The sequence below is a fragment of the Ischnura elegans genome, chromosome 5 (genome assembly GCF_921293095.1).
Source record: "Ischnura elegans chromosome 5, ioIscEleg1.1, whole genome shotgun sequence".
Lineage (NCBI taxonomy): Eukaryota > Metazoa > Arthropoda > Insecta > Odonata > Coenagrionidae > Ischnura > Ischnura elegans.
In genome coordinates, this window is record NC_060250.1 from 4,538,916 (window position 1) to 4,565,699 (window position 26,784).

Sequence of the window (26,784 nt, forward strand, 5' to 3'; positions counted from 1 at the left end):
GACTCGAGGCTAAGAAAGCGAAAGGCGAAATACGGCACACAAAAATACTCTTGGAGAGGACGGGAAGATGCAACACCATGGAGTTGTCGTAACAAACACTCCACTTCCTAGAGCCCCATATAGTCCTATAGGTCAACTGGGGGGGGAGGATAGGACCTAGGGGGCCAAGATTTTGAATATAAAAACTCTCAAAATCTGAAGGAAGGCAGTTGGTGTTTGGGGAGTGACAACCGGGGTGTGTATCACGAGGGGTCGTCACTTGGTGCAGCAGAGATCGCCCGTCTACTCCGTGCCGTATTGAGATACCCTGTCGGTAACCAGTACTTTCCCGGCATCCCGCGAACATCCAAGGGAAAAGCGAGAGTATCAGCCTTGCCGAACGCCCGACGTCTATCCGCCTCTTCGCGACCTCCGCCTGTTCAAGCCGGTACGCTTCTCGGGAGACCCAAAGGTAAAGTGCCTTTTCCTATCTATAAAAACTACAGCTTGAATCAATTCATTGCTTACGGCACCCTAAGGCAAGGACCCACACGGCGAAGCCGAGTTCGATCCCCGTCGCACAACAGAGCACGGGGCGGACGCTACAAGAACATTCTGCACTCTTTTATTTCACAAAGTCAAGCACACTCTGATCGGACCACTCACGAGAGCTAGAAGGCATGGTCAACTAAGAAGGGGTTCATATACGGAAGGGGCCCAAGGCCGAAAAAAATAAAACCACCAAAGCAAACGTAAGCGTGAAAAAAACTCCAACCCTCAGCTTCCAACGTCATAAATAAGATACCAGATGCTGGCAGGCCTTCGAGGTTCCAAGAACTATTGAGTGACAATGCCTGGACGGTCCAAGCCTTCACTATCATTGCCTCGATGAAAGAGAAAGGAAAAGATGAGACAGAAGATGAGATGATAATGAACCACAGAGTAAGGCATTCAGCGTCCCCACATTGAACACACAATCGCTAAGAAAGCACATAAATCGGAGCGTAAGTGGAAGACTATCTTCCATATGTGACCACTAGACGCCGCTCCTAGAGGAAGCATCCTGGCATCAGCTGGAAAAAATATTCTAAAAAAATTCGAGCACACATACAGAGGCAATTAAGAGGCACAGAACGAAATCAGTCAGATATATCTCACATATATACTCACTGAAAGTACTTATATGGAAGATTAAGAGATAGGAATACCTAATGAAACTTTCAAACTCATACAGTGTGTCTTTCACGCTTGAGGCATGGCATTCAGAGGACGCAGACTTTGGTTCGCGCACACTGAGGGAACGACCACGGGCATTTAAATTCAAGATTGAGGGGTTAAATAGCAATAGTAGTACTCCCTCGTTTGCACCGGCGAAAAAATACCGGTATACTGGTACATTCGTAATTTATAAACTTTGTTGATAAGTTGAAAATAAACTTCCGTATAAATCTATCATAATTATCCGGTTTTTCCGAAAATTAGATTATTATACAGGACGATTACACTGAAAAAGTCATTCACAGGCATTTATACGAAAATCCAACGGAAAACTTCAACGGAGGCTCGATTATCTAATTGTGGAACGGTGATAGCGATGTAGCTGTAAAAGGCAACGTTATACAAACGATTTTGGAGCACGCGTTTTAATTTTTGGTGTTTTCCTAGCGAATGATAAATTTGAAGTTCTCTCAGACAAGAGACTCTGTCAGCAGAACGTCTTCTTATTAAAACACCCGACGGTGGCAATCCGACACAAACTTTGGCTACTTATACAACAACCACTCACTTGGTGCCCGAGAAAGATTTTGTCATTTTAATTTCTGCTGTATTTATGTATGTAAAAATATTTTTACACTTGTCTCATGTAAAGACATAGTAGGTTTTACATTTATAGAATCGGAAATAGTTATGCCTAAAATACTGTGATCGAATAAAATTAGATGTGTAGGTCACATTTCCGTTTAGTTTAGAAAAATATATATACAGTATACGGTCCAATAACATTGATTCTCTTGCCTTCTGTGGCTAAAAAAATCTTTTATGGCCATAGTGATAAACAGTCAAAACAGTCAATCATGTAGCCATAGTCAAAACACGTAATAATTTTTAACTGGATATTTGGCTGAAATTCTCGTAAAATTACTTTGCAAGTCATATTTAATTCGAATATTTTCATTTATAATTGATACTTTAAGATCATTTAAAATACATGCAGAAAAAATCTAAATCGTGTAATCAAATCTTCATGAATAGGTACTGTAAATTATGCCGTCATTGTTAATAGCTATGTTCTTCAAGATTATTTTCGCTTGTAATATTATCAACGCTCAATTACTTAAGTAGTTACCTGATTGATAAAACATAAAATGGCAGCGCTGTCGAAGTACCTCCATACAAGTACCGGTATTTCTAGTATCGATAAGGTAGTACCGCTTTTAAATACTGCCAAGTACTACCGGAATCTTGGTACTACCTATGGGTATTTTTTCCTCAACCTCTGAGTGAGACCCTTTTGTTTTTCCACCTTGCTGTCGAATGTGATTTGATTCTGGGAAAGTAGAAAATGGAACAACCGACTCGTTACGTGAAGTGGAGATATCGGAGAGTAAACGGCTAAAGAAAAGGAAATATAACCCTCGAAAACCATAGTAAATGTGATATATATTATTGCAAAGGGTCCCAAGAAGGAGAGGAAAACTTGATCCCTCATTTCATCAGTTACGGCTTATGGGAGGATATCGCTTATGCTAACAGTCTCTTATCTAGTCAGTCCTTTATTTTTTTATTATATATAATGTCACTAACAATCTTGCGGAGTTCTACAACTCTTACGAGGCAAAGTACATAAGAGGGAAGAGAGTAAATGTGTGTCTAAGGGGTCCTACGAAACTAGGTGCGCCATTGCATCAGCAACTTCCAATGTGAAAGGCAATGTGCATTTTTCACAAAGAACTAATGGACAAGAGCCGAGGAGAATTTACAGATAATTTGTTTCCTCAGAAAGAGATAAGGGATATATGAGGAAAAGGTGTATGGACTTATCTGCAACATCCAAAAATAAACGTCATCGAATAGAGGGATCAGACAATCATTATGGACTCATTCGTGATTTCGTGATGTTCTAAGTGACGTAACATTGGCCAACCACAATTCAATGAGTGATTTCCTTTCATCAGTAAAAATGAAACAAAGGTGGCGTGAAAATTAAGAGAAGGAAACTAGAGATCAAATGCTCAATGGGACGTGGCAGTCGGAAAAGTGGAAGAGGTTCAAGCCTATTCCTTTGGTCGTATGTGTAATCTTAGAAATCAAACATCAAAATTGGCTGACGATGTTTTGCTTCCTTCCTTCAGAGGAAACTAGGCAACCGATTGGGGAAATGCCAATGAAAAATCTGCCATCAGGGAATATGAGAGGTCAAGTAAAAATAAAGTATTGCCCGGAGGTGTCTTTGTTGATTAAAATGTACTTTTTTTGGCTGCTAGTCCTGATGGGATAATATCTGATGGCGAGGTCTTGGTGGTACAAATATTACTCTTGAGGAAGAAGTTGAAAATAAAAGTTACCTTCATGGAAATAAAAGAAGGAAATTATAAGCTACGCAGAAGAAGCAGATATTGCTACCAAGTGCAGACAGCTAGAAATATCTAATAAAAATATTGTGATTTTATTTGGTGGTATCCTCATGGTATTTTAATTGAATACCAAGGGAAAATCATTTTTTGGCCAAAGAAATGATGGTAACATTAAAGAAGTTTTACGTGAGCTTTATGATGCGCAAAATATTCCAGGAGGCATCAGGTTATAGTAAATAATTGTACCGAGCTGATGTTTTTTCATTTGAACCAACACTTTCCTCTTAGATATTTATCCTTGCCTACACGCCTTCCGGAGACAAAATATGGTGACATATGTATCCCTGTACATCGCGATGCGGCCGACAGCAGCCTCCTGCCCCCGCCACAGGCTTTTCCCGGATTATCGCAAGTGTGGCATAACTGTGTAGGACACATTTTTTCACCACCAATTTTAAAAATTAATTACAATTGTGACATATTTAAGTACGACTTTCTCTCCATAAGTTCTTACAATATGCAATACGTTGAAATAATTATTAGCTAACAGCCGCGCGAGCCACATCGTTTTGCAATTACATGCGGGTGAAATGTTTCCGGACATAGCCTTAGAGATGGGACTCCAATAGGGACCGCAATACACGAAGGTACTAACACCACCTCGAAATACCCTCTACCAATTATGAACTGATTCGAATTCAAATGAGTGAGATAAAAAATTGAGGATACCATGACTCTTCAGCTTACTTAGATTTTAGTGCCGATGACAGCACCAAGACTTCATAGTTAAGAAAAAAATGAAGTTGGCAGGATCTTAGGGGAGTTCAGCTTGAATAACTACATAAGAATTTTAATGTATATAATTATAAACACGTTTATGTCTCTTATGAAATTCAATAATTGTAAAAATTTTAGAATTTTAATATATTTTTCCTACTTAATGTATAACTTGGAGTTTGCACGGCGTGTGAAAACCTTTCACCATTTGAGACGAAGCGATCGAAATAGAGGTAATTTAGGATTCATCTTAGCTGTAATAAAAATTATACTGTCGTTGCCATTTTAGGAAAAATTTAGAAATGAAGGGCGCAGTAATATGTGTATTACTGAAGTAATATAAACGTGAATATTGTGATGGATTGCTACAAAAAACGGTAGAAAGAAAAAGGAATCTGCAACTTACGAAAGTCATACACGATTTCTGGCGTTCTCATTACGATCTATTATATTGTGCAGTATTGCTTACCGACGCGGAATTAGTCTCGTCATACGTCCTAATTTTATATTAGTATAATGCAGTCTTTTGCTTAAGATACACCGATGCTTTCACAAATGCAGAATGAAGAAAAAGACCTTTGAACCCTGAAGAAATCAAGAGGAAATAAATGCAGGAAATACCCAAAGCAAAAGATACCAAGCGAGGGGCTGACCACCCAACGTAACACATTTTTGTAACACAATGCTGTGGCTCTCGACAGTTTTGCCAGAACTTTTTTGCATTAAAATAAGGCTCCAATTTTCCAAGTTAATTATCCCGGGAAACAAGGAAAAGTAGTCAGCCACTAACACTCCCGTACTTGGCTCCATAAGTGTCGCTCATGCATTCAGAAATTGGTTTTTCACCAAATATTCTAGTTTATAGTTTGATCATCTATCGAAAAGTTATAATTCAGCTGTATTTAAAATGTAATGCTTAAGAAAAACGTAAAATGTATTTCGTCCTAACTGAAGGATGTAGTTTTAGGCATAAACCTATAAACCTTTAGGCATAAAACTATATCAAATATCAAAAAAGGACGTGTATCTAAATTTCGAGACTTTCGAGAGTCTCGTGGAAGTGGTATCGTCTCGTCTCGAATTCTACCCTACAGTCTCGTCTCGAAAACGAGACGAGACTCGAGACGAGAAAGTCTCGAGTCTCGCGGTAACACTATTTTTAACCTGAGCCTATTCTAGTTTAATAGTTAGAGCAATATGTACTGTCCTTAATGCCTGAATATTGTAAAATTTTTACTTGTTCTCTAGATGAATCCTAACTCCTATTATGACTCGATTAAGGCTTCACAGGCAGTTCGGTCTACTTTTAGTTTTATCTCATCATTCTGGATAACTGGAAGTTGAAGGCATAATTTGTTCTTTGGTAATTAACAATAAACGGTTGAGGATTTCCAGAACAATGACGGGGTTCATTAAAAGTTACTAACGAAAGGAGATAGGAACGATCTACTTAGGAATTAATAATTTTGTAGGGGAATAGGATATCGTTGGAAGATGGTCCGTTTTGAAAGGGTCTAAAATTTATAAGGAATAGAAGATATGAAGTGTTGTAATCAGACAGTGAGATTCCTAACTTCGTAGTTATTAAATCTGAGATATTTATTTTGAACACGTTGAATTCGGATTGGGTATGTATTATTATAATTTGTGACCAGTTAACAACAGAGTAATATATTCTAATTAGCCCCAGTGTTATCTATTGGTTACTCTTGTGGGCCATAGCAAAGGGATATTTCTGTGGGCGACATCCAGTATTTTTAACTACGAATAAGCGTATTTTCTGAAAGTTTCTTACCTTTAAACGAAGTAATTGGCTGTTTAAGCCTCTTATGGACACAATGCTCGAACACACGAGACAAAAAACATGTGTATTTACCTTTCGAGTACCCGCTTAAAGAATTCAAGCTGTAAAATACTAATCTTCGTATAAGTATTCCAAAATCTCCCCAAACAATCCCCTTTCTTTCTTTATTTATTTCAACAGCGCCTTGGCAACCCAGTATTAACCCTTAGGCTACGAAAGTTCGCGATTGTAGCTCCCAGTTAGTGCAAAATTTTTGATACGTTGTGCAATCTGTCAATGCCTCCTGCCAATAGGGCTGTGGTGTGGTAGTCAGCGATCCTTATGGTGAGGGGAAGTGTCTGAGTGCAAGATATCCTGGTACCAAAAATAATTTTGTGTTAATGTCGCAGTCAGCGTGCAAAACGCGTAAAAACTTTCCCAAACTCTAAGGGTTGAACACAATCTGCTCTCTGACATTACAACAGAAATTAATTTTCGCCAGATTTGCGTTTGAGATCTCACGCCGAGCGATCGCTCTGTCAGCAGCGGATGCCGTGTCACGCGCGGGCGCTCCAATGACGTCGTGTTTTCAAAGTGCCGAAGAAGAGTCATTTTTAAAGATTCAAGGGAAGTCCCTCAAGGGTCTACTCCAGGTCTCGTCGAAATTTTTCGAAGTGATAGGAAATGGATCCCCACGAGGAGTTTCAGTCGCCAACACTCAATACTTTTCGAGATATTTGTACAAGAAAGTACAAGGAAAACTGCCAACAACAGGGTGGTTTCCTATTATTTTTTATTGCCTAAATCGAAAGATTATTACTCCTGGAGTACGCATTTCACACTCTTAGATTTTCAAATGACGATATCTATTTTTCGCGATTAAACGTAAAGTGAAAATTTTCAAGCGCGCGAAAACGCGACGGCTAAGTAGGAATGATGGGAAAAGTCCGTGTGACGTATTTCTGGTTCCCGCTGCCGCCCTGTGAGGTGACCTTGAGGCGAGGCTTGAGCGCTGATACGACGCAGGCTGCTAGCAGGCAGCGCTTGGCTTAAATATGGATTATTACTACTTTATCAAACGAAGGAAACTTTCCGACCTGAGACAGTTTTAATAAGTGATTATTAAGACATGTTTCCCTGAGCTCTGTGACTCATGCGTGCATTGGTAATCTCAGACGATGTAAAACTCCTATCTACTCGTATAGAAACTAGGTCCCTGTGACGTCACGTGGAGTGGAATCGAATGGGCGCCAATCTGGCCTTTTTCAAATGAGGTTAAAATTGATCATTGCCATTCGTTTAAACTGGGATTTCTAAAACCAAATAATTTGTATAATATGGAAACCCTAATTGTGGGTAACGAATAGCAATCAATGCATTTCGTTTTTATTTGATAAAGGAAACTACCCTATTATACCACCCGCAGCACAATAATAGGCCGTCATGCTCGATTGCTAGGATGAAGGGCATCGATGGCACCTTGCTGGGCAGCGGGTTGCATAGGCGTTTTCCTTGCATTTTCTTGTATAAATATCTCGAAACGTGTTGAGCGGCTGAAAGAAAAACCACACCTCCTGTGCATCCATTTCCTGTCACCTAGCAACATTTGGACGAGATCTGGTGGTGACTCCCGAGGGACTTTCCTTGTTAGGTAAAAAACGTCATTCATACGCGAAATTTTCGGCGAGTGTATTTGAGGTAAGGACCTTATCATTCTAGTACTTTTAAAAAATTGTGCATGTTCCCTATTGTTTAGACATTTAAACATAACAATACTATATTACTATATAAAATTTGAACCTTGAATTATATAAATAAAGAATTATATCGATCATATTATTATATAACATCGATAGTAATCAATGAAAAAATATAAAGAAATAAATGATACGTAAGAAAAAGAATGTTTACTTGTTGCTACTCTGTTGCTATGCTGTAGTTGTACTATTTATGACTAAATACAGAGATAGGACTATAGGAGATTTTTGTTCTCATTTCAATAAATAAATTCCTAGGTATTTTAATGTGAACATTTCTATTGCTAAAGAAAAATGGCAAATTCTGATGATACCTTTATTAGCGTTTCAACTGTTGTTATGATTCTTAAATTGACCTGCTTTCTATTTAATGTTTTTGTCTGTGTTATAGTTATGAGGTTTAAAAATAGTACCTACCTCATTAACATTTCAAAAAATATATCGACCTGTGCATTCATTATGAGTATTATTGCCCGCAGAAATAATTACACATTGTAGGAATTAGTTTCTGAAGTGAGTGTGTGGTTTTCATAGTCGCTTGCTCATTCGTGGTGATGATTTTTTCGATTCGCAGGAGAGCGCGCTCCGCCGCCCGTGGGGACGCAGGCGCGCGCCGTGGTCCTTCAGCCTGCCAGCGGTGAGTCTGCATTCCTCTCCCCACAGTACACATTCTCGTTCTTGGCTTCACTTTGAAATAACATTACATCATCTTGCAAGCAAGCCAAAGGTTCCGTGGGCCTTTGTTTCATAATAATTTGCTCTCCTTGGAACATTTCGCTGCTAGAAAATCTTTTTTATAGGTGTTATAAATGAATGTCCCCATCGTATTTTAATTAGTGTTTATATATGCATACCTTACGTAATGGTTTGGTTACACACACATTAATACTTACGAGTAAATATTGGTCTACGATGAGACATAAACAGACATAATTGTCGTAAGCTGTAAGAAAAAATTCAAAATCAAGTTGCAGACGAAAACAGTTGAATTCGGGTATCGTGGCTGGCACTCGAGACTTGTGTTTTTATTTTTTTAAATGATACTTAAGTTTGCTTAGCTACTTTTTGCAACATGTAATAATCAACCCTCTCAATGCACTTATTACTCGCTGTATATGATTCTAATTTTTCGATGTTTATCAACTCATCGAACGACTCGATACAAGTATTGCCGGTGTTACCTACGATGAATGTTGATATTTTTCTGTATCCGTTGACGTAAAACTACTAAATTCATTGATATAACATGTGAGTTTTCATTCAGTGATTCATAGGCTTGCTATTCACTCTGATATTTTTTATTTACGTCATGCCTTTCCCGTAGTTTTCATTTCATGGACGCAGGACTGTGATCGATTGAATTACTTATCACCCGCTTCGGGTGTAGCGGGACTCTGCAATGAAAGCTATCGTGCTTAAGATGCTCTCTCATTGGCTATCTGTAAGACATGAGGATGAATATTTACAGCCTTTTTTACGGCTCTTGTCGTATGGCATACATCTATTTTGCTATGGCGTTTTTGCTCTGAACGACGAAATGCGCCGCGTGAATGCGCGAACAGAAAATGAAGCCTGTTCCAATTTGTTTCGAGCATTGCTACATTCTTCGTTCCGGTGCGCCAATATCGTTCCTGCATTTAGACTATAACGCATAGAGGTTGATGCATCGTGTAGCGAGGCCGTAATAGTATGCGCTTCATAAGATAGAGAATTGAGATAATTTTTGCCGCAACCCTTGGGAGGTAAGTGATGATGAATTTCTCTCCATGCGAGCGAGTGTGCTGGCGCTGCTGTCGCTGCTGTCCGCGGCTGGCCGATTGCCCGGGCCCACCGGATGTGGCGTCCCATTCGACTCAATTGAGCCGCCTTGTTAAGATGGCATTCGGCCGCAAAGATTAAGGAGGCGCTGTGACGCATCGCCCTCATTGATATGCCACGCTCACGATATTGGCAGTGGCAGTGCACTCTCTCTCATTCAACATCTCCAGCCAGTGAGAGCCCTAATTGGGAATATCTTCTGAAAAAGCCGATGGAGTCATGAAAATGGCCAATTTTGGTAGAACGCGGCCGTTCGTAATAGACCGTTGTCCTTTTCAATTCTTCGCATGCTTCTTCTTTTTCAACTTCCATCGAAATGCCCAAGTTTCGGTGTGACTAATTTTCCTCGGAATCCTTGCTTTTGCCTCATTTGCCGAATTTTGCACGCGGAGGACCGAATGAAAGTGTTCGATATTCGAAACCCGCGTCTGCCGAAGCTGAAGATCACGTGACTCAGCTGATCTAGTTATACGTCTTTGCACTAACAATTGTTTTTCCATAGTTCAAATTAGTGTCGGAGATATTGACTACCTATCATTTGCAATATCCAGGTGGATACAATACAAATAAATTTTGATAAATTATCAATAATAGTTAATATGGATTGAAAATTCAACTAAAAATGCGCTAAAGGTAAAAAATTAAGAATTTAATCCCATAAATATCAACTGGAAGGAATTCATTGAACTGTTAACAACAACCACACTGAGAATACAGTTTTAAATAATTTTTTTCGGCCATGGTGAAGTTAAATCATTAAATATATCCGAAATTCCTGAAAATGAGCGTAAAAATGCATTTTTATGAGGTTAGAGTCGTTAGGAAACCTTTGCCGGATCGAAAAAAATTGACTTTGTGGTCATAACATAATATCACCCCGCCTTGTACGCCGTTCAATAGTCTCGCATAGTTTCACTTAATCTGGGGTGAATAAAGTCTGTTGTGCTCGGAATCAGTGCGGCGGATTTCACTCCCGAGTGGTCGATTCCGAATGGTTGGACGAGCGATCGGAAATCGAATCCTTTTCATTGCGACGACGGATCGCGAGTGAAGGGAGTCACTCGGAGTGAGTGAAAAGTTCTAAAAATCACGGCAATTTGCTGTCGACTCGCTCTGAAGGGAAAGCAATCGGAATGGCTGGGAAGAGGGCGCTCTCCCGAGGCGCAGAGAAATCATCAATTTATGCGCATATTCTAATGGGTCAGGTACGAGCAGAACGATGAAAATCTCAGAGAATTCGGTGGTAAAAATCTTTTGAAAGTAATTTTAAAAGATAACATATACAGGCAAAAAAACTTAGCAAAAACAAAGAAGCCAACATAAAAAGGCAGAAGCAACAGAAATCATCATTCTATGCTCATATTCTAAAGGGTCAGGTACGAGGAAAATCTCAGAGAATTCGGTGGTAAAAATCTTTTGAAAGTTACTTTAAAAGATAACATATACAGGCAAAAAAACTTAGCGAAAACAAAGAAGCCAACATAAAAAGGCTGAAGCAACAGAAATCATCATTCTATGCTCATATTCTAAAGGGTCAGGTACGAGGAAAATCTCAGAGAATTCGGTGGTAAAAATCTTTTGAAAGTTACTTTAAAAGATAACATATACAGGCAAAAAAACTTAGCGAAAACAAAGAAGCCAACATAAAAAGGCAGAAGCAACAGAAATCATCATTCTATGCTCATATTCTAAAGGGTCAGGTACGAGGAAAATCTCAGAGAATTCGGTGGTAAAAATCTTTTGAAAGTAATTTTAAAAGATCAACATATACAGGCAAAAAAACTTAGCAAAAACAAAGAAGCCAACATAAAAAGGCTGAAGCAACAGAAATCATCATTCTATGCTCATATTCTAAAGGGTCAGGTACGAGGAAAATCTCAGAGAATTCGGTGGTAAAAATCTTTTGAAAGTTACTTTAAAAGATAACATATACAGGCAAAAAAACTTAGCAAAAACAAAGAAGCCAACATAAAAAGACAGAAGCAATTTATTCATCGACCCAATCTCGAAGACGTATGTTTCGTCAGTGGTGAGGTGAGTTACGGCAGAGCCATTTTGGCGCTGCGATCGCCGCTTGGCCGAGTGCGAAGGGGCGATGAGCTTTTCTCGCGGTCATTGTGCAGGGAGGGAGGTCATAGCCGCGAAGTGGTCGCGGAAGACGACTTCCCTCATGCCTTTGGGAAGGAGTGCCACTCAATGCTTTGCTTTCCTTCGCGGATGTTTTTCTCGTTTCGGTCTTCCGTCATCGAGTCTAAAGGACGAGGTCACTCTGCGTGGAGAGCCTCCCCCTCCACGACCACCCTCCCCTCCCTTTCATGACCTCTGACACCCCTCTTCATCTAGTTTCCGCCCCTTTTGACACGACCATATCACTCATTATATTTTCGCTAGTATTCACATTTTCTCTGGAATTGTTTTTTTTTGTTGAAAATGTGACGTCTTTCCTTCGGGGAAACCTTGAAGTTATCTGTGGTGGAAAAAATCGACTTGGATGAAATCGGTTGTGACCTTGGAGTGAATGGGCCTCGACGGGTGTGCTCGTCGGTGGCGTGTAATATGGGCTCGCTCGCTCTCGGAGATGTGATATGTTTAAACGTCATCCTAACCATAATGGCATGGGTAAACTTGAAAATTTAGTCACACTTGCTGGTTAATGATCCAAGTATTAGATTCAGCTTGTGTCGAATGATAGTCAAAATGATATTGTTAGTTTTTTAGGTAACAAATATTGGCGGTGTTGATAGTTCATCAATGAAGCGAAGGGTCATACTGCTAATGTCTAGGGTAGTGATCACATCCACCATAGACTTGTATTTTAAGCTTATCGTAGGCATGCATTTAGAATTGACGAGCCTTAGCGCCACGCGGGATGAAAGTGGACTTTTTAAAATGGGTACTCTAAACAATCGATTTATGAGTAATCACGAATTTACATTAAGTTGCATATGTCTAGATAATAAAATAAAGGTTTTAGTCACTTGTGATAAGGCGTATTCTATAAAATTGGACAAGCGGTTTTTCATCATTTTAATGTAAAAAAATACGAGAGGAAATTTCATGAAATTTAACGCGGTTGAATCTTACGCAGTCTTAGCATTCAAATTAGCCAGAAGTCATGGTCCGACGACAATTTGGTGGAGTAATAGAGGGAATTGTATGATTCAAGACACATTTCTTGTCAAAAATTCGAAAAAAATGGAATGCAAAAAATATTTTTACGCAAAGTGGTGTCGGATATTAATGGAGGTGAATGCAGACGTATGAAGAAATTTCGATGAACATCTGAGATCCTCAGGGATAAACGTGTACGTTTGCTTGAGGTAGAATGGTCGTACTTCAGATGTAGGGATAAATTGTACTAAAGGCTGGGCTAAATCACGTACGATATCATTCAAAGTGCTCGCGATGACGATATTTTATGAAAACAAACAAAAATCCGTTATTTTTAACGAATGGCGGACTGATTTTACGGGTGCTTTATTTGGTAGGATATGGTTGAAAGAGTCTGGTGAGCGGCACTATTTGTCTGAGAACGGAATTGAGGGAAGGTGCATAATGAAAGGATGGAGACGGGATGTGGTTTAGCTGTGCTAGGCTTGCTTGTCAGGCGAAGGTGGCAGTGCTGTGACGAGCGAATCCACAAACACTCACTATGGGGCTGAAGTAGATTGAAGTGAGATACAAATACAGAGTACCTATGGCTGCATGCCGCGGCGGAGCAACATTCATTGCACGACTTCAAACCGCGGTATTTAATTTGCATCCGCTTTCCGTGGACTTGGCCCCCTGCTACTCCTATTTGAACAGCCTCCTGACCTCACTGGACATAATCTTATCGAATTTTCATGAAATGACCCCAATAGCAATGTAAATTTTGTGTAATATAGTTATGTGAAACCTTACTAAATTTCCATTTCGGTTTGGATTACCTTTACAAATTTACGCCATTTCTGCCGCTATCATGTGTGCGAGTCTCGCGTGTGCTCGACATCGAAAGAGCAGTGCATTCGGCCCTGGCCCTTCGACCGCAGTGCTTTGGTAACGTATCCTAGCGTCTCATCGCTTCGTAACCATCGTGTTTTTATGACTAATTTTATTCCGGTGTTCCCACAAAAAGCAAGTTCTGATTCTTACATAATCGGAAGCATTTTGGAAATACATTTGCATAAAATATTAATTTGATCAACAGGAGCGCAGCGTTACCAGCTAATTCATAACAATTAAATTCTATGTAGCTGATTTGTTACACGTTTTAATTAAGACAGTCGCTAAAACTAGCAGAATCCGTGCATCGCCTATAATTTTATTTCGAATTCAAGGCAAAGAATTCGATAAAAATGCCCATATTGATTTAATTTAAAAAAAAATGAAGTGAGACGTAAAGATTATCTCGAAGCGTTACTCTCTCGTTGAAGAGAGGCGGCGCCAATGTCGCATGCGTGCCCCTCTGCCCACATCTGCTTCGACTTATTTCGCTCGTTTCCCATTCCAATCTCCTCCTTGCATATTGTCGTTCTTGCCATCCGAAGCCGCAGGGTACGTAGCCTTTGGCGTTGGTTGGCAGTGATGCCGTGAAGACTTGCATTCCGTCATCGCTGCGGCATTCATTGGCAGGCGCCCGCCGTTAGTTGTCGCGGCCGGAAGCCCAATTGCTTCTCTGCGTGGCCAGACGCTGCTGCTGATGCGACCGACGCACGTCTTTTATCGGACAGCCTTCGCTCTAGCCCGCCGCCATTTGAATAGCGGGTTACTGTGACTATGAATTATTACAGAAAAAGTTCGTATTCCATGTTTCCTCTTTGTATAATTATTAATAAACGTGAATTTTCAACGTATAATGGGATAACTGATAATTTAATTTTTATCATAATTGTTGGTAATCTCCTGTGACGTCATGGCAAAATTAGCAGTGCCGAAAGGCACTTCCCCTAACTTTTTAGAAGTGAAATATTACTTTGTATGTTTTTTAATTATAAGTCATTATATAAATAAAAAAAAATTGTGTTGGTTACGAATGTATGTATTTTAAATTTTGAGGCAAAAAATTGATAAAAGTGTTATTTAACTATTACATCTTTTTTTAACGGCGTCCCGGCACCGTGAGACCACTGGTATTCTCGGATATCTTATTTATGAAATAGAGGACTCCAGCTGAAGGAACTGGAGAGGAGTTGGATGAGCGTGTAAATGGCTGAAAGATGAACGATGCAATCAGGATGCAATCAATTAATTTCTGGGAACGCTTGGTATGGGGCCATGAATTGGCAATAAGCCTTTGAGGGAGTTTAAGGGAAGCACTTGCAAATCTGTCAGGCATTGTCTGGGCCACTACCAGCCGAAAGGGCAGACCGACTGCGCCAAATCTCAGAGTTGGACGAGGAAGAAAAAGGTTCTGTTCCAGTTGTGGAATTTGGTTGCAACGAGCGGTGAAAACGTAGATGTTGGCTCATTAGCAATCTGTCTTGGCAAATGAGCGATTTCACACTATTGTCGTACGCTTGCATCGAAGAGATTCAGTTGCGGTGTTAAGTAATGAATGGGTGGGTGCTAGTGGCTCTCCTCTGGAAACGCGGCTCACTGCGACAACTCTGCAACAACAGTTTTCTCACTAACGCCCTTCGAACCCGCGCACACTTTTGTATCGAGTACTTATGAGTTTTCAGGACGCTGTGTAAATGACTGCGTCTTCTTACATAATATGTGACGAAGATAGCATCTTCCGTTGCAGTGTTCCAATATGCCGATCAGTGCCGTAGCCAGGGATTTCGTTCGGGGTTGGTCCAAAACCAGGGGTGGAAATTAAAAAAACAAAGTATCGAGTAGATGGTTTTAAACTAATTTGAACACTTTTCAATGATCGAAGAACTTCATTTTACAAAGAAATCTTTTAATTTATGATATTTAAATATTTTGTTTTCTTTTATGAAGCAGAGTAATTGTGTTAAAATATTTGGGGGGGGGGGGGCACCGGACCCCCCGGATCCCTCTTTCGCCGCAGCACTGATGCCGATGCATGCTAATCTAGTGAAGCTATTGGGAAGCAATCCTGAATTATGTGATTCTTCCTTGAATAGCATGCGGTGTGACCCAAGAGAGAGGCGAAGCCGGGGAAAATGATTGGATGGCATCGCAAGGACGTATTCAATTTCCAACGATACAAAGAATTGAAAATATCAAGTGAATCAATTTTATCGCAGATAAATGTGTGTTCTTTTAGATATCCAATCTTGAGAAATTCTCGCGGTTGTGATACAGCAAATTCTGCTCGTGATTTAGTTACTACTCTAGGTGAAAATAAAAGAAAATCAGCAACACGAAACCTTATTTATAATAATTCTGTAAAACTTCTTCTATCAATACCTCTCCATGTTAGGTCCAAGTCTTCATCTAACCAAATTTATTTTCTCTTTTTTTTCAAATAAGTATATATTATTGTTACCACTACTATTTTTAATTATTATTAAAGTATTCCACAGACTGAATATGGTTTTCATGGAGTGTTCAAGAAGTATTCTGGCAATTTCCCCATCCCTCATGCACTTCCCTCTTCAATTCACTATACTTAAGGCCGACTCCCTCTCATATCTACTAATTAAAAATCCCATTCTTTTCCTTCCTCTCCCTCGTTCCCATAACATTCTTCCTTCTAACACCGTTTTCAACATCCCCTCCCCGCTAAGTACACCCTACACCTTCTGTCTCCTCGCCTAGAAGCTGCAACCCACCATACCCAGCACTTCGTCGTTCCTCCGTCCACTTCTCCCACCCATGCATGCATGTATGTCCGAGGAGGGCGTGAGTTCCGAGGCGCATGGCAGGGGGTGTTCACCTACCTGCTGTTGGTGTGGTGCTGGGCGCAGAGCGGGTTCGTTAGCAGGGCCATCGAGAAGGCCAGCAGGGCGGCGCGCATCTTGTCTTCCCTCGTTGATATCTGCTCTCCTCCGGCTGCTATTGCGACGGACGAATGAATGAATGCGTGAACTGACCGCCCGCACCCGAACGCCCTTCTCTCTCTCCCCCAAACCCCCCTTCTCTCCCCCCCCCCCATTATCTTGCATCTAGGGGGAGGAGGTTATCTGCACCACGAAACACACGTTTTCCGAACGACGAAACGATTGCAGGGTTTCTGTGAACAATTGTAGTATTTTGCACTTTTAACGAGATGGACAATTTGAGTGATGGATAGTGTGTACTACTTTTGCTAGGTTTCAAGGTAAAATCTTTCGTACTTCGCCTATTCCACGCAAAATATTTGAATTTTGCTGGACCGATTAAATTTCTTAAGGCAAATGAAACCTGGTAATCAATGTAGTTTATGCATTTTGTGAATTCATTGAGGAATTCATGTGTCAAAAATTGGAAAAGGAATCCCATTTTTCACTCACAAGCACAATGTGGCCTAAAATTTCCTAATTAATAGTACTAGTCTTCGATTTAAATGCGACTGGAATGCAGGTTGTAAAACTAGATCTATGTGTCATTATAACATAAACATACTTGTTTAAAAACCAATAAATTTAACTTACATGAGCAATATTTATCCTATTTTAATTGAAAAATACAAGTTGAACTGAAGAAATTCATTTAAGAGAGACTTAATTTGGGAGTTTTTTCTTTTAGAATTCCACAATTAAAGTCGAAAAAATAAATTAAGGCACTTAATTTAAGTTATACCTTGCTCAGATCAAAACTTGCTGTTGCATACAAACTTAGCATAGGAATGTTCAAAATATGCGTACAAATTATTAATACTACGCGAGGCAAAAACAATTTTTAGTTTTAGTATACTCATCAAAACAGTTATAAGGTTGCTGAAAACTTGTTGTATTTCGTTTGAAATCATTTTTCATTCCGTGCGGCGTGTATCTCGTATGAGAGAAATGCGTGCTGTGTGCTGACGTTCAGTTCGGCGTCCCTCCCTTTCGATGAGACGCAGCACCACAGCGCGGCTCTGTGGCCGTTTAGGCCAATATGGCGTGAAAAGTCTAAAAACATCCCGAGCAGAACTTACTGTTGCTGAAAACCTCAAGCAATGGTAAAATAGCAGTAGTTAAACGTCCGGTACGAATTTAATGTAAGGCGAGGAACATTTTGAGTGTAAAGTAGGTACTAGACTAATCTAGTGAAGTATAGACCGTAGAGTATATATTAAAACCAATGGGAAACAAACGGGACATACTCACTTATTCCCTGGCATCTACAGCGCCTCTGCCCCCTGCCATCTGTCGGGAAATGGCGAAACTAATGGGTTTGCGCAGTCTATACCGTATGCTGCGTTTCTTCTCCATTTACTCTATCCAGAATTAGTTTCCCTATATTGGAGGAGCATTGTCCTATTCACTCATTAAACTTCCAATCAACTCTAGGACTGGGAATGGTCTCACCTAAGTGCTTAAGATGCTTAATTGGTCCTTAATCCATTACCTTTTTCCCAGCAGCATACTCCATTAAAAACTATAATTCCTTTTTTCACATCTTCTCCATTACTGATTTTCTCCATTGATGCCATTGTGAAATAGTGACTGCCCATTCATGTACAATACTTTTAAAAATTTGGAGACGATTCTTTGTAATCCTTGAAGCCTTTCACCCTGCCTTTATCCTTCTACTTGTTGTGGTGGCAAGGTTAGAGCCTCCCAATGATGCAGAGCGTGGGTGATTCATAATTACGGTAGCCAGGAAGAAGACTCAGGGTTTAAGGGTTGAAACCCACACATAAGGTAGTCCACTTGATAGCGTCTCCTATAAAAAAAAAAAACCTTTGCCGTTGAGGGCAGCGAGGTCTCCGGGGCGGTGGTCGGGGTGTCTATCATTTGAAATCCATGGAAGCAGTGCTAAGCATCATCCAAGGATGAAGCGAGAAATACCAGGGCGATGGAGGAGAGGAAGCCAGCAATGAATGCAGGGATAAGGGATGTTAGGAAAATGATGAAGGCAGTGAGCTATAAAATAACGAGAGGGATTTGGATAAAGGGATAATCTTGGGACCTTGGGACTGTGTATTGTGAGGTGGAAGGTAAAGTGTTTTCTACAGCAGGTATGTGAGGCGCGTGATATACATCGTTTTCATCGACAATCTTCAATCCTAGGATTGATTTGTCGCAGCCCCCCAATGAATTGTCATATCGGCTCATCCTTAAATACCTATTTTCCTGATGTACAACCCTATCGCCACCTACTCTATGTACCATCTCACTATTATTATCACTATAATCATTACTAATTATTATTATTATTAAAATATTCTACCGATTAAGGCAGGTTTCCATGGAACACTTGAGAAGCGTTCTGGTAGCCTCGCCCTCCACATCAACCACTTCCCTCTCCAATTCACAATAAGGCCTACTCCCTTTCATTCTACCTAAAAATCCTATTCTCGTCCTTCCCCTCCCTCGTTTACCGAACATTCTACCCTCTAACACTGTTTTCAGCATCCCCTCCCTTTCAGTACTCCCTTCATCCACCCCATCTGTCTCCTCCGTATCTCATCCAATAGCTGCCTCTCCTCACCCACCATGTCCAGCACTTCGTCGTTCCTTTTCCTCTCCATCCACTTCACCCTCTCCATTCTTCTCCATACCCACATCTCGAATGCCTCCAATCTTCTCTCGTCCTCCTTCCTAAGTGTCCACGTTTCCGCACCGTAGAGCGCTACACTCCAGATCAGACTCTTCCCTAACCTCTTCTTCCAACTCTTGCGTAACGATCCTCTCAGAAGCTCCTTCCTGTTCATGAACGCCTCCTTTGCCAATGCAATTCTCTTCCTGATGGCCTTCCTACTGTATCCGTTCTCCTCTAACGTACCGCCCAAATAGTTTAATTGCTCTTCCTGCTTCAGTTTTTCCCCTGCACCTACTTTTATCTTGAGTCTCACATTCCTCGCTCGCGATGCATTACAAAATCGCATGACCTTGATCTTCTTGTGATTAATCATCGTCCCATACGGTTGGCAACGCTTGTCTATCACGTTTACTAGAGCCTGCAACCCCATCGCTGACTGGCTGACCAACGCCTCATCATCCTCACTGATGTAAACATCATTATTCCACTTTTACTCCGGCCTCTGACGCCTCTCTTACCGTCTCCTCCGCACATACTTTAACGTATAGCCGTCGCGATCGCCTCACTCCTCGGTCGAAGATCGCCCTCCCTCTATTCTCCCTCGGCTACCCTCACTTGCGCACTGTTTGCCATTTACACTGGAGTGTACCTAAATATGAACTTTTTCAGGATCACATTTGACACATGCGGGAAAGTTGTGAACTTGTCAGATCCGAAATTTGTTTAGCAATGTTGACCACTGCCGCTCGAGACCTACAGTTAACAATTTTGCGAAAGTCGAGACTGCTGATTTTGTAGTCAAACACGTGTGGAGAATAAATCACTGCAACTAAGTTCCTTTTACCAATAACACTGCTCTGCAAAAAATAGCTCAAAAAATGCCCTGCTGCAATTTAGGGCGTTTCCGGCTAATTTTGGGTCGCTGAATCCGAAAATGACATCCGTTTTTTTCCATCACCCTCCATTTCTACGCAACCCCTAAATTGGGAAAGCAACCCCTTATCTAAACTTATCGCTTTTCAAGGGACTTTTACTAATGTTATCTGCTTCTGATTGAAAAAAACTGACGTTTTAAGGCTATTAGGGTCAAGAGAGAGACAAACTTCACTAGGGTTGAAAATATTTAGGGGCTGAAAATTGAAAAAAAAACTTTGAAATACATTAAAATAATAATTTTTCTTCGTTTTTTATGACATATGATATGGTAGCTAATGGAGAAGTTTTTAAGGGATGAATACACTGTTCACCCCCCCTATTTTGTAAGGGATTAATATAACATAAAATATAAGAGGGGAAGGGGGGTACACGAGTGGCATAGGAGGGGGTTTAGGAGGTGGTATAAAGAGCTGCCACAACAATCTGGAATATGGGTTTCCTTTAAACAGTGGCATATCCAACAGGAACCGAAGGTAAATCGTGGTCGTTGTTCAGCAAAACAATCATTAAACTTGTCTTCGACGAGTCGATGAATAGCCTCCATTGGTCTGGATCATTCTTAATCGCTAATTCCCTCATCAGTCCTTCAATATCAGTGCAGAAAATCAGATCATCATTTTCATCATCCGTCGAAAAAAATTGAGTGAGGGTTGACTGTCAGCCTCTGTAGTACGAAACATTCATACAATCGGCCAAAAGATTCCACTGCTGCAAATGCGAGCCAAGAAGTTGTTCTTTACCCTTCGGTAAGTCTAAATCTTGTATTAGATCACTTAGGTCCTCGTGTTATGGAATGAGGTGCCCTTTTTAACTTGTCTGGGGTTCTTCTACGTCAGGGCTGTATCTCGATTGCTAGTACCTGCTTCCACTTCCGGTGTAGCTTCGTTCACTAAGACATCAAAATCATCGAGGGTGCTACTAGCTTGAGTTTTGGGATAGGAATAGCATCAGTGTGCTTCACCGGGCAAATTGCTGACAGTAAATTAAGATAAATCATTTCAGGATTGTTTTTTTTTAAACCCATAGTGTCGGTTTCGCAAAAATAGCAATTCGTTAAATGGCAAGTAGGTTCAACTCAGACCATTGGCACTCCGAAATTTAGGGAACGATTTTCAGCCCCTAAATATTTTCAACCCTAGTGAAGTTTGTCTCTCTCTTGACCCTAATAGCCTTAAAACGTCAGTTTTTTTCAATCAGAAGCAGATAACATTAGTAAAAGTCCCTTGAAAAGCGATAAGTTTAGATAAGGGGTTGTTTTCCCCAATTTAGGGGTTGCGTAAAAATGGAGTGTGATAGAAAAAAACGGATGTAATTTTCGGATTCTGCGACCCAAAATTTGCCAGAAACACCCTAAATTGTAGCAGGGCATTTTTTGAACGATTTTTTTGCAGAATAGTGTAAGCAGTGCTGAATAAAACATTCAAAATTATTTCGACGAAGTTAAAATCTTATCTAAAGAATATTTTGGTTTTACAATTGATGAGAATGATAAACAAATTTCGAGTGAATGCAACCCGCGTGCCACCCAAAATGTCTGGCTGCTTGTGACATCAATTCACATTTTGCCTTTTGGAAGGCGAATTTTCGGTAAATAAACTACTTTTTCACAGAATATCTCTTCTTTAATGCTTTAGTGGGAAATAATTCCCATAGTGATGCCTTAAACATCGTTTATTTTGAAATTATTTGATACGGAAATTGGCGCGAATTACCACGCTTCGAAAAACATTTCAAGGATTGAAATTGTTATCGCAGAGTGATACGGAAGTGATTACTGCTAATGTTAACGTATATTTAAAGACCATATGGTGTTTATCAACTGTAGAGACGGAGATAATGATGATCATGTCTTTAGCGAAGTGCTACTACCATATTTGCCTTAAGGTGGCGATTCTATCTTTTGACGGTGTCATCACGGGCTCTTCTTTAAATAGATGCTCTCACTTCAAAAGAAATTGATGCTCACGATCAATTACCCTTTTGATTAATTCATGATTGCATCCAACCTAAGTCTCCGAATTCACATCCATCAAGATTTCATCACTTAATGGCATTTGTTTTGTAAGTTTGAGATGTAGTCTGGATTGCCAAGGTAGAAGACGATGCTGGTTCCAACTGATTTTTTTTTTCAAATAACGAGGAAAACAGGTAGAGGCTTTGACTGGAGTCCTTTTTATACACTCAGGATAAGTTATCGTACTGTGTTTAGAAATCTTTTGTTGAAATGTATTTCGGTGTAACTGAAATTTAAACCTGGTAAATTTTAACCATAGTCAGGCATTATTGAGTCCGTGTTATGTACACCTATGTATGATTCAAAATATTTCGATGAATTATTCTACCTAGTTGTCGGGCAGAGTCAAAAATCTCCATAAAATGTCGAATGGCTTGAAATGTTTACCATTAATTCTCTTCGATTAGTTGGCGAAAACTTAATGATTTATCCCATTTTGGCAAATTCTTTCAAATAAAATATTCCCTCCCCAGATGGCACAACATCATAAATGCGCATGTATTTTCCTTGTATTCCTACGTAAGTATTCATAAATATCTACTATTTTTGCATTATTTGTGTATTTTACATATGCATAAATACAGTTGAATAGAGTATGTGCACTCGGGAGGAATACGAGTGAAATGCAGTTTATTCGATAAAGTGTATCGTAAATATTATTACTTTCGATTAACAGCATTAATTGTTGCTTAGTTTGTTTAATAATTACTATTTAATATGTATTGTTTTCGCAACGATATTAGGCAGACGAAAACGCTCATCTATTGGCTCCTCGGTATGTGACGTCATTCTGGTCTATCTCATCAGCGTGCAAGGTGTTTATCGTGTTATGATCGTGTTTATGATTCAATAAACTACGTGTGCATTGGAAAAAGTTGGTGAATCTGATCTGTGTAATGGGAAATACGTTTAAGTGCTTATCGTGGAATCAGGTTTCGTGAGGGTTTCTTCAAATAATATCCCGAAGGTGGATGCTTCAATGATTGACCGTGCTGATTATGTTGGACTATACCTACATGCCTCGGCACGAAGTTTTAATGTTGAACTGGAGCTTTTTTGTTGTCTTGTCTCATTCATAATAAAGAGAAATGGACGAAAAACCTCATCGGAAATTATGTCTAACATAAGTGAATGAAGTAAGATTGTTTACAGTAGGTAATTGGCCAAAAGTTTGTTAGCACGATTCGAAGGTTTACGGAAGTAAAAGTGCCGGTAGGTAGATAACTATCGATATTTGTCTTATTTTCATTTCAAATACCGATCATAATTTAATTTATCTATTTAACTATTTTCTATTCTATTATTATTTAACCTACTGACTCGCGAAAAATAATTTTTCATGTTCAGTTATGGCCCGTGGTGATTGCATGAATATCCATAGTTAATTATTAAATTGCCGTTACTGAGCTGGGTTCTTCTTCTTCTGGGCTATTTAAGGTTTTAAACGTAAGCACAAATAACTGAAGTTACATTTTGGTCCAGTTTAAGCAGTAATCTGATCTTAATTTCTTTAAAAAAAAGCACTTTTAGTCGACGTATTTGTTCTTTCGTAGAATTAATGTATTCAGAAGCAGAGTTCTGATTATCTCAATGTTTCTACAAATTATTTTCAGTTCGCTAACATAGATATGTCAGTCAGATGTACATTTGCTTGGTTGAGGTGTATGAATAGCATTTGTGAGGTATGTCTAAAAATTGGTTATTGAAAACTTGGTCCGGATGAATGACGGAAATCTCTAGGGCTGGAAATCAAATGTTTGATAGTTAGATCAGACGATTTTCATTACTCAGATCAGACATTTCGATTACTTTTCATTCATTCGGTTTCAATATGCTTCTCGAAGCATTTGTTAGCACAATTTAATAATTGGTTCATTTTATATTTCTTCACAGCATAAGTTTATTGGTTTTCAAGGTAAAAGTGTCTTGTTATGACCGGTTATGCTATCCATTAAGCGAGGAATCCCTGCGCGCGGTGCATTTCCAAAAAGTAGTCCCGACTTGTGATACGTAATATTGAGCTTATTTCACATTCGATTTAGAAAATATTAGCATCACTGTGTTTAGAATTAAATTACAAACATTTTGAATACCCAAATTATCACTTTTTATCGAAAATTAATTTTCCGTTTTTTAGTTAGTAGTACGGGTACAGTTACTAAGTTAGTTACTAATTAGTGACTTAGTTTTCACGAATTAAGTCGAACTATTTTCAAGGATCATCACTGTTTAAGTGTCTCTTAATTTTAATGTCACTATAAATCTGGAAACGAACGCAAATGCGAGAACCGAGGAGTAAGAAATACGATTAGGTAGTCCGAGGTAGAAAAGTTGATAGAGTCTTGTCGTCAGCGTAACCGAGAAACAAATGAATTAAAAGATGTAGATGATGGCATGTACACACTTTAAATCTAGTTCATAAGGCATTCCATGGCTTCTTTCCAAACTCAGTATACGCTGTAGAGGGGCTCACCCTAAAGAACAAGGAATGCCTGAGAACACGTCGAACAAAATGACGTCACAGCCTTGAGAATATGGCCGACTGGTGTTTCAGCGCATCATTAATTTTGCAAATTTTAATAATTAATATCTCGCTTAAAAAATACCTCTCTATTCTCAGACTCGGAATTTAGCCTAATTGAGGTGTAAATTCTTTTTTAAGATCACTTCCCAAAAATGTGCACATACTCTATTACTCAAGTTCGAAGTCATCATCGCCTCTAGTATTCTTGAATAAATATCCAGGTAATGATCGACGAGTAGTAGGATTTATTTCCAACCTATAATTCCTTTTATACTGCCAGTACCTTGTTTTGGAACTTATTTTCACCAATGAACGCTGATGGTAACGTTTCATCGTTAATTAGGATTCTTAGCGTATTTAAGCTGCACCATAACCTGCTGCGCTCAATCGCCATATTATTAGGCAGAGTCAACTCTAGTAGGCTCTCTCAACACTACTCTCTCATGAGTCGTTCCGAATGGAGGAAAGCCGTGTCCCAATTGGCCATTTGGCTATGCCAATTCCAGGATTTAGCCATGACGCCATCTTGGAAGGATGTCCCAACTCGTTAGCCAGCATAAGGGAGGGAATTTAGGCAGCTAACGCGGCCGCCAGATTTAGGCATCGAGGAGTGCATCCTTCGCCCCACTTTTCCCATGATTCAAAGCGTGCAAAGCGCCTTCAGGAGAAAGGGCATCATGGCTGTCAACAAGGGGTAGTACTTGTTTGCAAGTAGTAGCAAGTAGTGTTGATATTTTGAGACTTGTTCGAATAATTATTAATTTTTATTTTGTTTATAACAATGAAATTGCGTTAATGGAAGTGTAAGAATTACGGAGAAATTAGTTAAAGAGAAGGCGGCGTTAATTTTAATGCTAATTAATGTTTATATGCTTATGTAGGTATGTATATGTTATTTTATAACTTTTTATACCGGTCACATGTTACCTACCTTCTGCTACCGTTTACAATTTTAACGTGTTAAATAATGCTTATTGATGTTTATATGCGTCTAATATATACTTTATTATGTAACACTGTCTAAATTCTTGTTTATGTAACACTTTTTCTGCATTAGGTTAACACCCATAAGAATAAACAATTATTATTATGTTATTGGACAAAGTCCCGAAATTGGAATCGGAATAAGTGACAAAAATTAAAATCTATAGTGATTATAAGATGATACCGAAACCTGATTTATGTACGTAAACCATACTTTAAATAAATTTTGAAAATAATTCCCAAGTCAGACGGTAACCGTTTTGAATAGACTAAATAGACCTGTTCTTAATAATACAAAACTAGAAATTAAATTAAATTGCTAAAATATAAGGAATTCGAAAAAGTACTTGGTTGAGAGACGATTGAAATATTACAAACCAATTAAAAGGAATATACGCTAACATTTCGCCACAAACTTAGCTAATACCTCTTTAACAAAACCACACAGAACTAAAAATACGAATTTGAAAGTATACCCATACTTTACTATTACAAAAAGGTTGTCTAAGATACTAAAATTATGATTAAATACTCTTCTCCGACATCTAGTACTCAAAATTACTTGACACATCACTTTTAACAATTTAGGGTGGGTTTTGTTCATCATTTGTTCAAATCATTCCGATTATCTCTTGTTTTGCATTGCCCAGTAGATGGCAGCACCTGCGTAAGGATGTCCCAATTCATGCTCCCTTGCACGAATATTACAATAGAGGATTCTCAAGAACGCCGCTAGAATTGTTGTCGCTCCGCGCGCATTATATTCAGTTTTCAAATATCGCCACTGGCGGCGCCACCAGGCAAAAGTGTCTATCTTTCACGACGAAATACACGGCAGCAATACGGAACCGAGCCAGTAAATCACATTAACCACACAATTAAAGCATGTGAGGCAATTGCCAACTGAAATGAAACAATCTGATCACTCCTACCATCGACCAAAACGAAAAATCAGAGCTGACAATCAAGGGGGAATCTGTTATTAGCAATTTTTTGACGCATTCACATACACGGCAGCAATACGTAACTGAGCCAGTAAATCACATTAACCACACAAGTAAAGCATGTGAGGCGAT

General features: G+C 39.5%; 1 protein-coding gene across 1 annotated transcript in view; it reads right to left on the reverse strand.

Annotated features, from left to right (window-relative positions):
* Nucleotides 1-16,665, reverse strand: part of LOC124158443 (gamma-aminobutyric acid receptor subunit beta-like) — an 82,820-nt gene extending 66,155 nt beyond the window's left edge. Inside the window, exon 1 of the mRNA XM_046533530.1 lies at nucleotides 16,523-16,665. Within this exon, the coding sequence (XP_046389486.1) occupies nucleotides 16,523-16,599 (77 nt within the window). The 5' untranslated portion in view covers nucleotides 16,600-16,665. The remainder of the gene's footprint in view (nucleotides 1-16,522) is intronic.
* Nucleotides 16,666-26,784: the final 10,119 nt, after the last annotated feature.